The sequence below is a fragment of the Trichomycterus rosablanca genome, chromosome 27 (assembly GCF_030014385.1).
Source record: "Trichomycterus rosablanca isolate fTriRos1 chromosome 27, fTriRos1.hap1, whole genome shotgun sequence".
NCBI classification, from domain to species: domain Eukaryota; kingdom Metazoa; phylum Chordata; class Actinopteri; order Siluriformes; family Trichomycteridae; genus Trichomycterus; species Trichomycterus rosablanca.
In genome coordinates, this window is record NC_086014.1 from 7,277,868 (window position 1) to 7,292,153 (window position 14,286).

Genomic DNA, 14,286 nt, shown 5'->3' on the forward strand with positions numbered 1-14,286 from the left:
AATGGCAGTTATAGCTAATGAAAATAGAGGTCACAGAGGTCACTCTTTTTTAATATCAAGGTCATGGTCAGATGTTCACATACTTTTGTCCATATAGTGTACATAAACTCACAAAAAAAGCATTCTTTGCAGGTGGACGTGACATGGTTTTACACCAACTGTCTGGCGGACACATGCAGCTGCACCCGTGGTGGTGACTGTGAATGTCTTTGTACAAGTTTGGCAGCATACTCTCAACACTGCTGCCAGCAGGGAATCACCATAGATTGGCGTTCCCCATCCCTCTGCCGTGAGTAACAAATTATGATTAAATACAATTCAGTGTACATTTGTTTTGCGATTAAACATTTATAATAATAATAATAATAATGGAATAGACTGCTGGCTAGTTAATTGTTTAATAATTTTTTTAGTAATTGTTTGTTAATATTTTTTATTAATAATAATATTTATTTATTTATGTTAATATTAATATAATATTAATAATATATTTTTATTGCAGCGTATGACTGTGAATACTACAATAAAGGTAAGCATTTATAAATTCACAATATTTATTTACTTGCCATTAACTATCCATGACATTCTAACACTGATGAGTGAAAATATTATATATAAATATAAGGTGCATGGCAATATTACTTGTAATGCTAAATAAGTATATTTAAGCAATAGAACACTTGAGGTTGTGTGTTATCGCGAATAACATCACACACAACCTCAAGTGTTCTATTGCTTTTATACAACAGTTTTTACAAAATAAAGAAAGAAAATAAATCAAAGAAGCCCTGAATTTCATAATAAATATGCTTTAATATTGACAATACCTTCCTCCAAAAAGTAGTTCCACAACGAATATAAAGTTTAACACTACAAAGCAGACATCCCAAGTTGCATAAACTCATTTCAGGGAGGTAAGAACAAGAAGAAGGCAAGAACCTCCGAAGGGAAAAAAAGAAATAAAAAACCTCTCGCACACACCAAAGGATTATGGGTGATAACAGAACTTCTAGGAGCTGGTGGGCTATTAAGCTAACTGTTCGCGTTACAAACACATTAATGTTCCCTACATGATGCACTAAATTGTGTATCAGATCACGGATATATGTTCCCTACATGGTGCACTAGATAGTGAATTAGACAATTGATTTATGTTCCCTACACAGTGCGCTAGATTGTATATCAAATGACGGATTTAAAACGCGATCGGGGAAAAAAGGCTGTGTCGCCTGCGTGCGCGTTTGTGTGCATGAAGCTTGTCGTTAATGGCAACGCGTCAGCGGAGTAATACAGTTGTGGTGTGAAAAGATCGTGCTGTTATCACAAATATCAGCACGTTTAGAACGCTTCTCAACCAATCAGATTGTAAGGTCGGAACTAACTGTTGTAAAAGTATAAAATATCAAATGTTTATTACAAAAATTTTACAAATGATTTTTTTATAATATTATTACAAAATGTGATATTTTAAAAGATAATTTTTAAAATAGATAAAAGTTTTTTGGTTTTTTTACTGTTTTATTTATGCATTGTGCCAATTAGTCTTTCTCTGCTGGGGACCCTGATCGCATCAGAGGAGAGTATCAAATGGGAACACAGGCACTGGTGTTTAATTTTTTAAATAAGAGCAGATTGAATCTGATGAATCCTCTTTTTTAAGATCAAGAGAAAAGATGTTAGGTTAATGATTCGGCAGGTCAGAGCTGTTTTAATAGAGGTGGGTGGTTTTAATGTTATGACTGTTTTGGTGTATATATTCATTTATAAATAACATGGTTGTTTAGTTCTAGGTAAAGGTCCAATGAGGCTGATTCCTTACAAAGAGAACAGCGTAGTATTAGCGGTGAATCGAACAAGCGGATTGTTGTTCTCAAAGAGGGGAGTAATTAATGCTGATGGAGTTGTGACTCTATTCATGATGACTCCAGGACTCAGTAAAACCCGCCCACATGGTAAACACACGTCTACACATAATCAGGCACACACATACTTTATACACACTGTACTATACAACATAAAATCAGAAATAGTTGGGACAGTTCAGAAAATGTACAACCCCAAAACAAAATTAGTTGGGAATGCAAATAAAAAAAAACGTTTACTTGCAGCACATTCCAAAAAAAGTTGGGACAGTAAAGCATTTACCACTCTGTAATGTTGCCATTCCTTTTCACCACACTTAAAAGACGTTTTGGCACAGAGAATACCAAGTGATTTAGTTTTTCAGCTTTTATTTTGTCCCATTCTTCCTACAAACACATCTTAAGATGTGCAACAGTACAGATTCGTTTTAATTTCACATTTGGGGTCTATTGGGGACAGGTCAGGACTGCAGGCAGGCCATCTAGTTCCCGTACCCTCTTCTTCCGCAGCCACGCCTTTGTTTTGACCTTTGATTCCTCAGACGCACACGTCGTCCATTTTTGTCCAAAAAAGACCTGGAATGCTGATTCATCTGACCACAATACATGTTTCCACTGTGTGATTGCCCATCCTAGATGCCTCCAAGCCCAGAGAAGTCGACACCGCTTCTGGACATGGTTAACATAAGGCTTCTTTTTTTTTACACAGTAAAAGTGCTTGTAGATATATTAATAAATGAAATGAAGTAGAGCAGACAAAACATGAAATATCTCAGGTTCAAACTGTCTGCAATCAAATGAAAGTCAAAGTAAATGTAAGGAACACTGCATTTTTATTTTATTTGCATTTTCCATATTTTTTTCCAATTTTTTCTGATTTGGGGTTGTAAAAAAAGCAGATAATTTCCAGTCTTGTTTTTTCTTTGAGGATTTCCAGTAGTTTTTGTTTCAATGCATGATTACAGTTACTGGTTGACATCACCTGAAATAACATGATTACAAGCCCTAAATTTCTCTGTCTAGACAAAACATGAAATATTTTGGGTTCGAGGTGTGCAATGAAATAAAAGTCAAACACTGCATTTTTAAAATTATGTTTCATACTGTCCCAACTTTTTCTAATGTGGGGTTGTACATATGCAGATCTGCAGTGTATACAATATATAAACTGTATACAGTTTTTCTAAGTGAACAGCATTTATGTTCTGACCTGAAATACGGTTGGTAGCATGCTATAACCAACATATAAAAAAAATTTTATGGTCAAAAGTATGTGGACACCTGAACAACAGCATCCAAAACCATAGACATTAATACGGAGTTTCCTCATTACTAGCAGCTACAACAGACTTTGTCTTGTGGCTATGACACTGATGTTGGCCACTGAATTTTCTTTAGCCAAAACTTCAAATTATTTGTTTTTGGACGTCACTTTGTGCACAGGGGTGCAGTATTTTCAGATACTCTTGGTCATATACTTGTTATACTAGCAGAATTGTTAATGTGGAACACTACACGTGTGTATATATATATATGTATATATTCAGTATATACAGTGTATCACAAAAGTGAGTACACCCCTCACATTTCTGCAGATATTTAAGTATATCTTTTCATGGGACAACACTGACAAAATGACACTTTGACACAATGAAAAGTAGTCTGTGTGCAGCTTATATAACAGTGTAAATTTATTCTTCCCTCAAAATAACTCAATATACAGCCATTAATGTCTAAACCACCGGCAACAAAAGTGAGTACACCCCTTAGTGAAAGTTCCTGAAGTGTCAATATTTTGTATGGCCACCATTATTTCCCAGAACTGCCTTAACTCTCCTGGGCATGGAGTTTACCAGAGCTTCACAGGTTGCCACTGGAATGCTTTTCCACTCCTCCATGACGACATCACGGAGCTGGTGGATATTCGAGACTTTGCGCTCCTCCACCTTCCGCTTGAGGATGCCCCAAAGATGTTCTATTGGGTTTAGGTCTGGAGACATGCTTGGCCAGTCCATCACCTTTACCCTCAGCCTCTTCAATAAAGCAGTGGTCGTCTTAGAGGTGTGTTTGGGGTCATTATCATGCTGGAACACTGCCCTGCGACCCAGTTTCCGGAGGGAGGGGATCATGCTCTGCTTCAGTATTTCACAGTACATATTGGAGTTCATGTGTCCCTCAATGAAATGTAACTCCCCAACACCTGCTGCACTCATGCAGCCCCAGACCATGGCATTCCCACCACCATGCTTGACTGTAGGCATGACACACTTATCTTTGTACTCCTCACCTGATTGCCGCCACACATGCTTGAGACCATCTGAACCAAACAAATTAATCTTGGTCTCATCAGACCATAGGACATGGTTCCAGTAATCCATGTCCTTTGTTGACATGTCTTCAGCAAACTGTTTGCGGGCTTTCTTGTGTAGAGACTTCAGAAGAGGCTTCCTTCTCGGGTGACAGCCATGCAGACCAATTTGATGTAGTGTGCGGCGTATGGTCTGAGCACTGACAGGCTGACCCCCCACCTTTTCAATCTCTGCAGCAATGCTGACAGCACTCCTGCGCCTATCTTTCAAAGACAGCAGTTAGATGTGACGCTGAGCACGTGCACTCAGCTTCTTTGGACGACCAACGCGAGGTCTGTTCTGAGTGGACCCTGCTCTTTTAAAACGCTGGATGATCTTGGCCACTGTGCTGCAGCTCAGTTTCAGGGTGTTGGCAATCTTCTTGTAGCCTTGGCCATCTTCATGTAGCGCAACAATTCGTCTTTTAAGATCCTCAGAGAGTTCTTTGCCATGAGGTGCCATGTTGGAACTTTCAGTGACCAGTATGAGAGAGTGTGAGAGCTGTACTACTAAATTGAACACACCTGCTCCCTATGCACACCTGAGACCTAGTAACACTAACAAATCACATGACATTTTGGAGGGAAAATGACAAGCAGTGCTCAATTTGGACATTTAGGGGTGTAGTCTCTTAGGGGTGTACTCATTTTTGTTGCCGGTGGTTTAGACATTAATGGCTGTATATTGAGTTATTTTGAGGGAAGAATAAATTTACACTGTTATATAAGCTGCACACAGACTACTTTTCATTGTGTCAAAGTGTCATTTTGTCAGTGTTGTCCCATGAAAAGATATACTTAAATATCTGCAGAAATGTGAGGGGTGTACTCACTTTTGTGATACACTGTATATATATATATATATATATATTTATATATATATATGTATATACAGTATATATATATATATATATATATATATACAGTATATACTGTATATATATTGTGTATATATATATATATATATATATACAGTATATACTGTATATATATTGTGTATATTATGCATCAGTTCAGTCCTGCTTAACTTTAATTCGACGACTTGTTTTATTCACCAGATTCATCACTGGTGTCATTTGAAGCAGCAGACAGGCCAAACTATTTCCTTATCGCGGAGCATACTGGCCAGTTAAAACTCTCCAAGTGGGAAGAGCGCAGGGCATTCTGGGATGCAGCAACATTCATATTGCACAGAGACACTTGGATCTCTGGATTCGATTCACTGGAATCACTCATGTGGCCTGGATTCTTTCTACACTACATGCTATCCAAACTCCAGCTCCTGAAGTACAACCACTTGGCTCGTTACCGCAGAGCAACTCTGTTCAAACTTTCAAGTGAGTCAGTATCTGTGTATACATGCACTAACATAGACTTGTGTTCGGTCTTTTACTGAATAAATTTTTCTTCCAAAGGTAGCACCACAGGTTCAATGAGGACTGTGTGCCAATGGAAGTATGAGTCTTGTATCAATCCCTGTTTTCGAACTTGCAGTGATCCAGCAGCACTGCGATGTGTCACCATCTTAAAGTAAGGCCCCTTTTTTCCCTCACACAAACACACACACCTTTTTCAGTAGTTTTAATTCGTTGTGTGTATAATGTTAAGTGTGGTTAATTGTGTGTTTTGTATCTGTAGGGCTGAAGGATGTCTTCCTCAGTGTCCAGATCACATGGTTCTAGATGAGATCACTCAAAGATGTGTCTTTCTGGAGGACTGTAAGATATTATATAGCATGAGGGTTATTATATATAATATATTAGGGTTATTAAATTAAATTTAAATTTATGGTTATTAAATTGAATAACATCAGCACTTAAACACATTATTTATTTACTTTTTTTGCATTTTTGGCACCTTTTCTTTTTTTTAGTTTTTAGAGTTTTTTGGGCTTTTGGGGAGTTTTCTTTAGTTATTCTGTCCAATCTCATTCTCTTCTTACTTCTTATGATGAGCTGTTTGTATGTTTGTGCTCAGGTATTAAGCTTCCAGTTATACTGCCAGAACCCACCACAAGTGCTGCCACCTCAAGTGCTGCCACCTCAAGTGCTGCCGTCACCTCTCCGACATCTCTGCCATCAGCAGCTGTCTCTACAGGGAGAATCCCAGCAGTAGATGCACTCAACACTACAATTCCTCATACAATGACATCTTCTTCAGAACCTAGCAGTCCAGCTACCTCAACTGTCACCACTCAAACTTTACCACTGTTGGCCAACCCTAGCGCTTCCCCCACAATATCTGTGGAGCAGGGAACTGTTACAACCTCAGATACACCTGCTTCCTTCACTAAGCAAGTGGTTAATACTTCTAAATCCACTGGAATGCCCACCACTGTCTTCTCTACCACCCCTGTCACTTTAGGGACAAAGACAGCATTTGTGTCAGCTTTGCCAACTGAAACGACCAAAACTTTACATTCAGCAATAACAACATCACTATCCACTAGCACCAGTTCATTCGCAGCCCTTAGCACAGCTATGCCCATCTCTTTAGAGAAGCAACCAACTACTGAAAGCGCTCTCCCTATTAAATCAGTCATTACCACTGAGGGCACAACTGAGTCCATGTCACCATCCAGCCGAGAGTTAATTTTCGATACTACGACCATTAAACCTGCCACTCTTTTACACCCATCTACTACTGTTGACAAAACTACACAGACCACTGCATTTTCCACTGCCAGTACAGAGACTGAATCCATAGCTCCTGCATTAGACCTAATTACTTCTGCCACCACAGCAAATCCTACTGTAACAGCTCCATCGCAAACATTTACATCCATTCAGCTGCACCCTACCAGTCACAGTGGCATTAGCACACAGAAAACAACTTTAGTGCATGGGACAGAAACCAGACAACCTTCACTGGTACACACCAGAGAGAAAGATATACCTACGTCCCCTACTGCGCAGAAAATATCAACAACATATTTGCCTGTTAATCCCACAGAGACATCAAATAAATTGCCATCTGTATCTACCTCCCGTACAGAAGAGCAAACTGTAACTTACAAAGTCATCACAGAAATGGTCAGCCAACCAACCAAAATTTTAAATGTGCCTTCAACATTCTCTACAGCTGAGGGAGTAGAACTTACAGCAACAACAACCGCAGAGATAGTGCCTGGCCCTAATACGACTCACACTACTTTCTGGTCTGCTGGTGTCCTGCCATCTCAAGCCACCTCCACCACACAGCTTGCATTTACCCAGCCTGTACCTTCAGAACGTGCTCTAACCACCAGCAAAGCCATAGTTACAGAAACTGTCACTAGAAGCACCCCAGTGTCCCATATAACTACACAAACTATGATTTTTCCTTCAACTACAACACACATCACAACATTTCCAACTGTACACAATTTACTCACACATACGACAAGTCGCACGTCATTCCCACTGGTGATCAATAGTAGTGTGTTTACAGCTACCACATCAGGTTCCACAGAGTCACTATTAAGTACTTTGAAGGCATCCTCTACCTCAGCTCACTTTACAGACAGAACCACTATATCTAAGACTCAGTCTCCCAGTACCTCTCCCAGTACCTCTCCAACAACTGCCATGACTGAGTCCAAGACAACAGAGGTGGATCATGCTTATACGCCAATGCCGTCTGCTGTTACAACGAGCAAATTATCATCTGCAGCAGTGTCAGAAACCCAGACAGTTTCGACTGCCACATCCAGCACAGCTGAGCCTCAGTCAACTACATCAACCGCAATGAACATGTTTACTTCACACACAACCTTCAGCTCTGTGACCAGTCATCCCGAAACAGAGATAACTGATTTTCCTCCTCACACTGGCAGATCTGAACTTTCTACTACTACGTCAACACAGCCATCCTGGTCATTTGTACCGTCCGGTTCTGAAATAACTCCATCTACAGAGAGTGTGACCAAAAAAGTCACACCTTTGATGATCTCTGCTTCCCCATTAAGTACACTCAGAACTCCTGAGATCACCACGACAACACACGCTCTTCCTCCAGCTGTAACTGAGACACCAGTGACAGTTACAGACAAGATGCAGGTTACCACTCAACCCTGGAATACAACAAAGACTGATTCCCAAACTAGCTCCTCAGGTTCATTTCCATCTTCAACTATTACTAACACTCAGCCACAGAATATGACAGAATACATGACTGATAAGGGCTCCACTTTGACACCGACCAGCAAGAGAATCGACACATCAACCACTGATGCATCTCATGTCTCTAATGGCACGGCAGATTTCACATCGACCTCATCGAGGTGGCCATTGTTGGGTGAGCCAACATACACAATCTCAGAAAGATCACCTTCACCAGACAATTGGAAAACTGCCAGCTCTCCATCAACCACCTTACCCTACATAACAGAGGCAAAACACTGGGCAGTAGAGGACACTCATACTACAGTTCTGTCCACTTCAGCAAAGGATGATTATCCCAGCAATGTCTGCACTGTGAGTAAAAAAGACTAATCTAATTCTGGAATTTCAGTTCCAACAAATAACATATGTACATTTTAAAGAGTTTACTGCATTATAACTGGACTAGGATTTAGTTAACTTGTACATATGGCTGGACGATATGGCTAAAATTTATATCACGATATAACTCCTAATTTCGAACTGGTATCATTTTTAATCAATATTATCTGTCATTGGCTCAGGTACATGTAAAAAAAACAATTGCTTTGTATTTCATTGGTTTAACAGCCTAATTTGACTGCTTATAGTGCTACCACTGGCGAATCGCAGAAGGTCCGCCCTCTAAATGCTAGTCTGTGATTGGGTGGTTGAATTTCGCCTGCCCACTCTGGTCTGTATACACCTCTTATAGAGTCAATTAGTCAGCTCTCATGCTCAGGAACGCTGTGAAAATGCCAAAAAGTAAACTTTTGGAGGCAGCGAGGAACGGACTTAAATATGAAAAGTAGATACAACATTTAGTGAGTAAAAAAGTAATTTGTAATAGAATTCTTGCTTAAATTGGTCAAAAACTCTGTTATATGGGTTCTGGTTTCATTCTGTGTGTTGCAGTATCATGTCCCCCTGTTCCTGGTATGATGCCCTACTTTTGGGTGTAATGTCCTCCTTTTTATGACTATGAATGTGGCCACCCTAGGCTAGTGGCTGTTGATCCAGTAGTATTTTGGTCACTCACTCATTTACCTATGGCAGTGAGTGCCATGTGAAATTACATCAAGCCAAGCATAATAAGCTTTTTATTTTTTCTCATTTTCCCTGTGAAAAACTAAAATATAGCCTATAACCTATATATTCCTTTGCAATACTTCATCATTCGACTGCAAACTTGTGTGTACTGATGAGACTCATCTGAACCCCAGAACATGCCAGTGTGAATGCATGGAAAACAAATTTTAATTTTCTTTCAAGAATATGACACATTCTGACCAACACTATTAAGCCAAATCAGCATTGAAAATTGATTTTACTTTTAATAGCCTTCTACAATGTTGGGGCTTCTTAAAACTGAATATTCTATTTATAATAGAAGTGTTATTTAAATGCTATTAAATTGTTTTTGAAAAAAAAAAACAGCCCAATTTGGAGGAAAACCGCCCAATTTGGCAACACTGAAACGCGAATATCCCGTCGTCGAGCGCCACAACTAATAAGAAGTAATAGTAATAACTGGTATTAGTACTCAGTAGTATTAGTACTCAGTAGTAGTACTTCTTCTGTAATAGTGTTGGTGGTTGACATTTATGTTAAATGTGTTACTGCACTGTTTTGGTGGAGAACTACTTGCTTGAGGTGCGCTGTTGAATTGCGTCCCTGTGGGGACACCTGCGAGCAGAAATGCTTCCGCAAAAAAGTAACACCGGCAAAGCGGCCACCCCCCCACACCCCCGGCTCCGCCCCTTTGTGCACAGGGGAACAGTCATGCTGGAACAGGAAAGGGCCTTCCCTAAACTGTCACATTAAAAGAAGCATATAATTTCCTTTAAATAGCTGATTTATTACACCTGTTAGCGATTGTTGTGGCTGAAACACATTAATTTAATAATTAGAATGGGTGTCCCGTGCGCACAGGTGGCGCAGCAGGATATTCCGCTAGCACACCAGCACCGAGTTTCTAAACTCCTCGGTTAGAAACTCTGTGTTGGCACGGGTCGGCTGGGCGCCATCTGGCGGGCATAATTGGCAGTGCCTGCAGCAGATACTAATTGGCCACCATATCTGCAGGGTGGGGGCTGGACTATGTGTGGGTGGGTGGGTCTTCATACGCTGTGTAAGGACCCTGATTGGCGGAAGAGACGCCTGTGCAGAAAGCAAAGGCGAGAAGAGGAGGGCTGTGCACCTGTCGGAAGAGGCGTGTACAGCGACGTGCTATCCTTGGATGCAATCTGGTATCTCTCAGCAGCGGAAGACAAATTTGAGTGTGCTAAATCGGGAGGAAAATGGGGAGAAAATGCATAAAAAAAAAAAAGAATGGGTGTCCCAATACTTCTGTCCGTTTAAGATACACACTAACACTTTGTGCTATATGAGTTTGATGTATTGCATGGTACAAAAAAAAGTTGACGACCCCTGCTGTATACTAATGCACTGGTTGCATTTTTATTATGTGTACACTAAATGTTTATACAACTTGTTTAAAGTCAGTGTTTTTATGATTGTTGTATTTTTGTCTTTAGCCACCGTATTCTGAAGTCGTTGATGAGTGTACTAAGCTCATTTGTGTGAATGGACGGATGCTCTTGTTTAACAAGTCCCAGAGCTGCCCCTATGCCTCTAACCCTCCAAACTGTGGCCTGCTTGGCTTTGCTGTACTGGTCAGTGGAGACAAATGCTGCCCGAAGTGGGATTGTCCGTGTAAGTAATACACACTTACAACAAGGCATGCAGTTTTATAGTAAGCACAGGCAGCTAATCACTTTTTTCTTATTACAGCTCAGCACCCATTAAATAAAGTTACTAAATAATATCTTATTACTCTTTATATGAATTCACACTAAATATTTGTTGCTTTAGTCAGCCTAGTCTTTTTGCATTTTATATATACAGTGTATCACAGAAGTGAGTACACCCCTCACATTTCTGCAGATATTTAAGTATATCTTTTCATGGGACAACACTGACAAAATGACACTTTGACACAATGAAAAGTAGTCTGTGTGCAGCTTATATAACAGTGTAAATTTATTCTTCCCTCAAAATAACTCAATATACAGCCATTAATGTCTAAACCACTGGTAACAAAAGTGAGTACACCCCTTATTGAAAGTTCCTGAAGTGTCAATATTTTGTGTGGCCACCATTATTTCCCAGAACTGCCTTAACTCTCCTGGGCATGGAGTTTACCAGAGCTTCACAGGTTGCCACTGGAATGCTTTTCCACTCCTCCATGACGACATCACGGAGCTGGCGGATATTCGAGACTTTGTGCTCCTCCACCTTCCGCTTGAGGATGCCCCAAAGATGTTCTATTGGGTTTAGGTCTGGAGACATGCTTGGCCAGTCCATCACCTTTACCCTCAGCCTCTTCAATAAAGCAGTGGTCGTCTTAGAGGTGTGTTTGGGGTCATTATCATGCTGGAACACTGCCCTGCGACCCAGTTTCCGGAGGGAGGGGATCATGCTCTGCTTCAGTATTTCACAGTACATATTGGAGTTCATGTGTCCCTCAATGAAATGTAACTCCCCAACACCTGCTGCACTCATGCAGCCCCAGACCATGGCATTCCCACCACCATGCTTGACTGTAGGCATGACACACTTATCTTTGTACTCCTCACCTGATTGCCGCCACACATGCTTGAGACCATCTGAACCAAACAAATTAATCTTGGTCTCATCAGACCATAGGACATGGTTCCAGTAATCCATGTCCTTTGTTGACATGTCTTCAGCAAACTGTTTGCGGGCTTTCTTGTGTAGAGACTTCAGAAGAGGCTTCCTTCTGGGGTGACAGCCATGCAGACCAATTTGATGTAGTGTGCGGCGTATGGTCTGAGCACTGACAGGCTGACCCCCCACCTTTTCAATCTCTGCAGCAATGCTGACAGCACTCCTGCGCCTATCTTTCAAAGACAGCAGTTGGATGTGACGCTGAGCATGTGCACTCAGCTTCTTTGGACAACCAACGCAAGGTCTGTTCTGAGTGGATCCTGCTCTTTTAAAACGCTGGATGATCTTGGCCACTGTGCTGCAGCTCAGTTTCAGGGTGTTGGCAATCTTCTTGTAGTCTTGGCCATCTTCATGTAGCGCAACAATTCGTCTTTTAAGATCCTCAGAGAGTTATTTGCAATGAGGTGCCATGTTGGAACTTTCAGTGACCAGTATGAGAGAGTGTGAGAGCTGTACTACTAAATTGAACACACCTGCTCCCTATGCACACCTGAGACCTAGTAACACTAACAAATCACATGACATTTTGGAGGGAAAATGACAAGCAGTGCTCAATTTGGACATTTAGGGGTGTAATCTCTTAGGGGTGTACTCACTTTTGTTGCCGGTGGTTTTGACATTAATGGCTGTATATTGAGTTATTTTGAGGGAAGAATAAATTTACACTGTTATATAAGCTGCACACAGACTACTTTTCATTGTGTCAAAGTGTCATTTTGTCAGTGTTGTCCCATGAAAAGATATACTTAAATATCTGCAGAAATGTGAGGGGTGTACTCACTTTTGTGATACACTGTATATATATATATATATATAAACGGGTCTACCAGTCTAATACTTGATAGGTCCCCCATGGGAGTGTAGTACTGCAGAAATACATAGAGGTCAACTCAACTCAAGGTGGACTCAATATTTTGTAGTCAGTGAACACCAAACATCTTGCAAACGTCCACAACTCTGTTGTACCTTGAATGTTCCACAGTGCATTGCAGGGCATCCCTGAGGGGTTATGGGTCATGCCAATTTAACAGTGGATTCCATCCTTGCCCTACATGGACTAACCTTTCTCTGAATTCCCTAAATCTTTTTACAACATTATGTATGGTAGATGTTGAAAGACCTAAATTATTTTGAATCTTTTTTTATCTGATTATAATTTCTCTCAGGAAATCTTGGGTCTCTCAAGGCTCTCCAGGAGTCTTTGGTGGATCCTCCTGTTATACCCATTTATTAATTAACTTCTATAATCCTATTAAATATTGGAGTGTTGCTAGCATTAAAATCAAAATTTGTTTATATTTACAAAATACAGTCAATGTGACCAGCCAAAACTATAAACATTATTTTCATTCTTATGCCAGTTAAATCCCAACTGTTTTGGGAAATGATATTTACATGTTTTTATGTGATATTGCAGTGTATAACATGTTTCTTTCTTATACTTTTTGTGAATATTGATGTGCAGGTCGCTGTTCAGTGTTTCCCGACCTAAACGTGATCACGTTTGATGGAAACAACGTAGCCGTCTATAAGGCAGCAACATATGTAGTGGCACAGTTTCAAAACGAGACCATTAGCATTCTGGTACAGGACTGCCACAATTCAGACAACAAAGTACGATTTACTTCTTGTTTGCTTTTCTAAATGCAGCTGCTCCTTTTTCTTCTTCTTTTTTTTTTACCTGTCTATTCTTTTTATATACAGTCAAGCCGAAAATCTTCACACCCCTTATAAGTCTGTAATGTAATAAAACATGGAGAAGATGTAAGCATCTTCTCCATGTTTTATTACATTACAGACTTATTCTATAGTTAGGGATGTCCCGATCCGATCTCAAAGATCGGAATCGGGGCCGATCAAGGCATTTTTTAATTGATTGGTATCGGCTTTACTAAGGCCGATCCTAAGCCCGATTTTTTCGTTTTACGTCAGCATGTCCGCTGTGTGGAAATACTTTAAACTGGAAAGTGAAACAAGTCCAACAGCGAAGTGTAATGTCTGCAATGCGAGTGTTTCACGAGGCGGTGGGAGCAGAGCTGCATTCATTACTGTAGAATTTAACTATTTATATGGTGTGTGAGTCAAGGATCACTTCGGTTTACAAAACAATAACTTTTAATCCTAATATGAAAACTTCAGGACCACAACATACAGCTTTTACGAGTTTACGTGTTACAAGACTGAATGACATCTCAGTATCAAGCACTCT

General features: G+C 40.2%; 1 protein-coding gene across 1 annotated transcript in view; it reads left to right on the forward strand.

The window, feature by feature from the left end:
* Positions 1 to 14,286, forward strand: part of otog (otogelin) — a 114,496-nt gene that overhangs the window by 75,474 nt on the left and 24,736 nt on the right. The window contains exons 28-36 of the mRNA XM_062989360.1: positions 133 to 289; positions 503 to 529; positions 1,785 to 1,952; positions 5,268 to 5,546; positions 5,625 to 5,739; positions 5,848 to 5,927; positions 6,187 to 8,663; positions 10,865 to 11,042; positions 13,543 to 13,691. Of these exons, the coding sequence (XP_062845430.1) occupies positions 133 to 289; positions 503 to 529; positions 1,785 to 1,952; positions 5,268 to 5,546; positions 5,625 to 5,739; positions 5,848 to 5,927; positions 6,187 to 8,663; positions 10,865 to 11,042; positions 13,543 to 13,691 (3,630 nt within the window). The remainder of the gene's footprint in view (positions 1 to 132; positions 290 to 502; positions 530 to 1,784; positions 1,953 to 5,267; positions 5,547 to 5,624; positions 5,740 to 5,847; positions 5,928 to 6,186; positions 8,664 to 10,864; positions 11,043 to 13,542; positions 13,692 to 14,286) is intronic.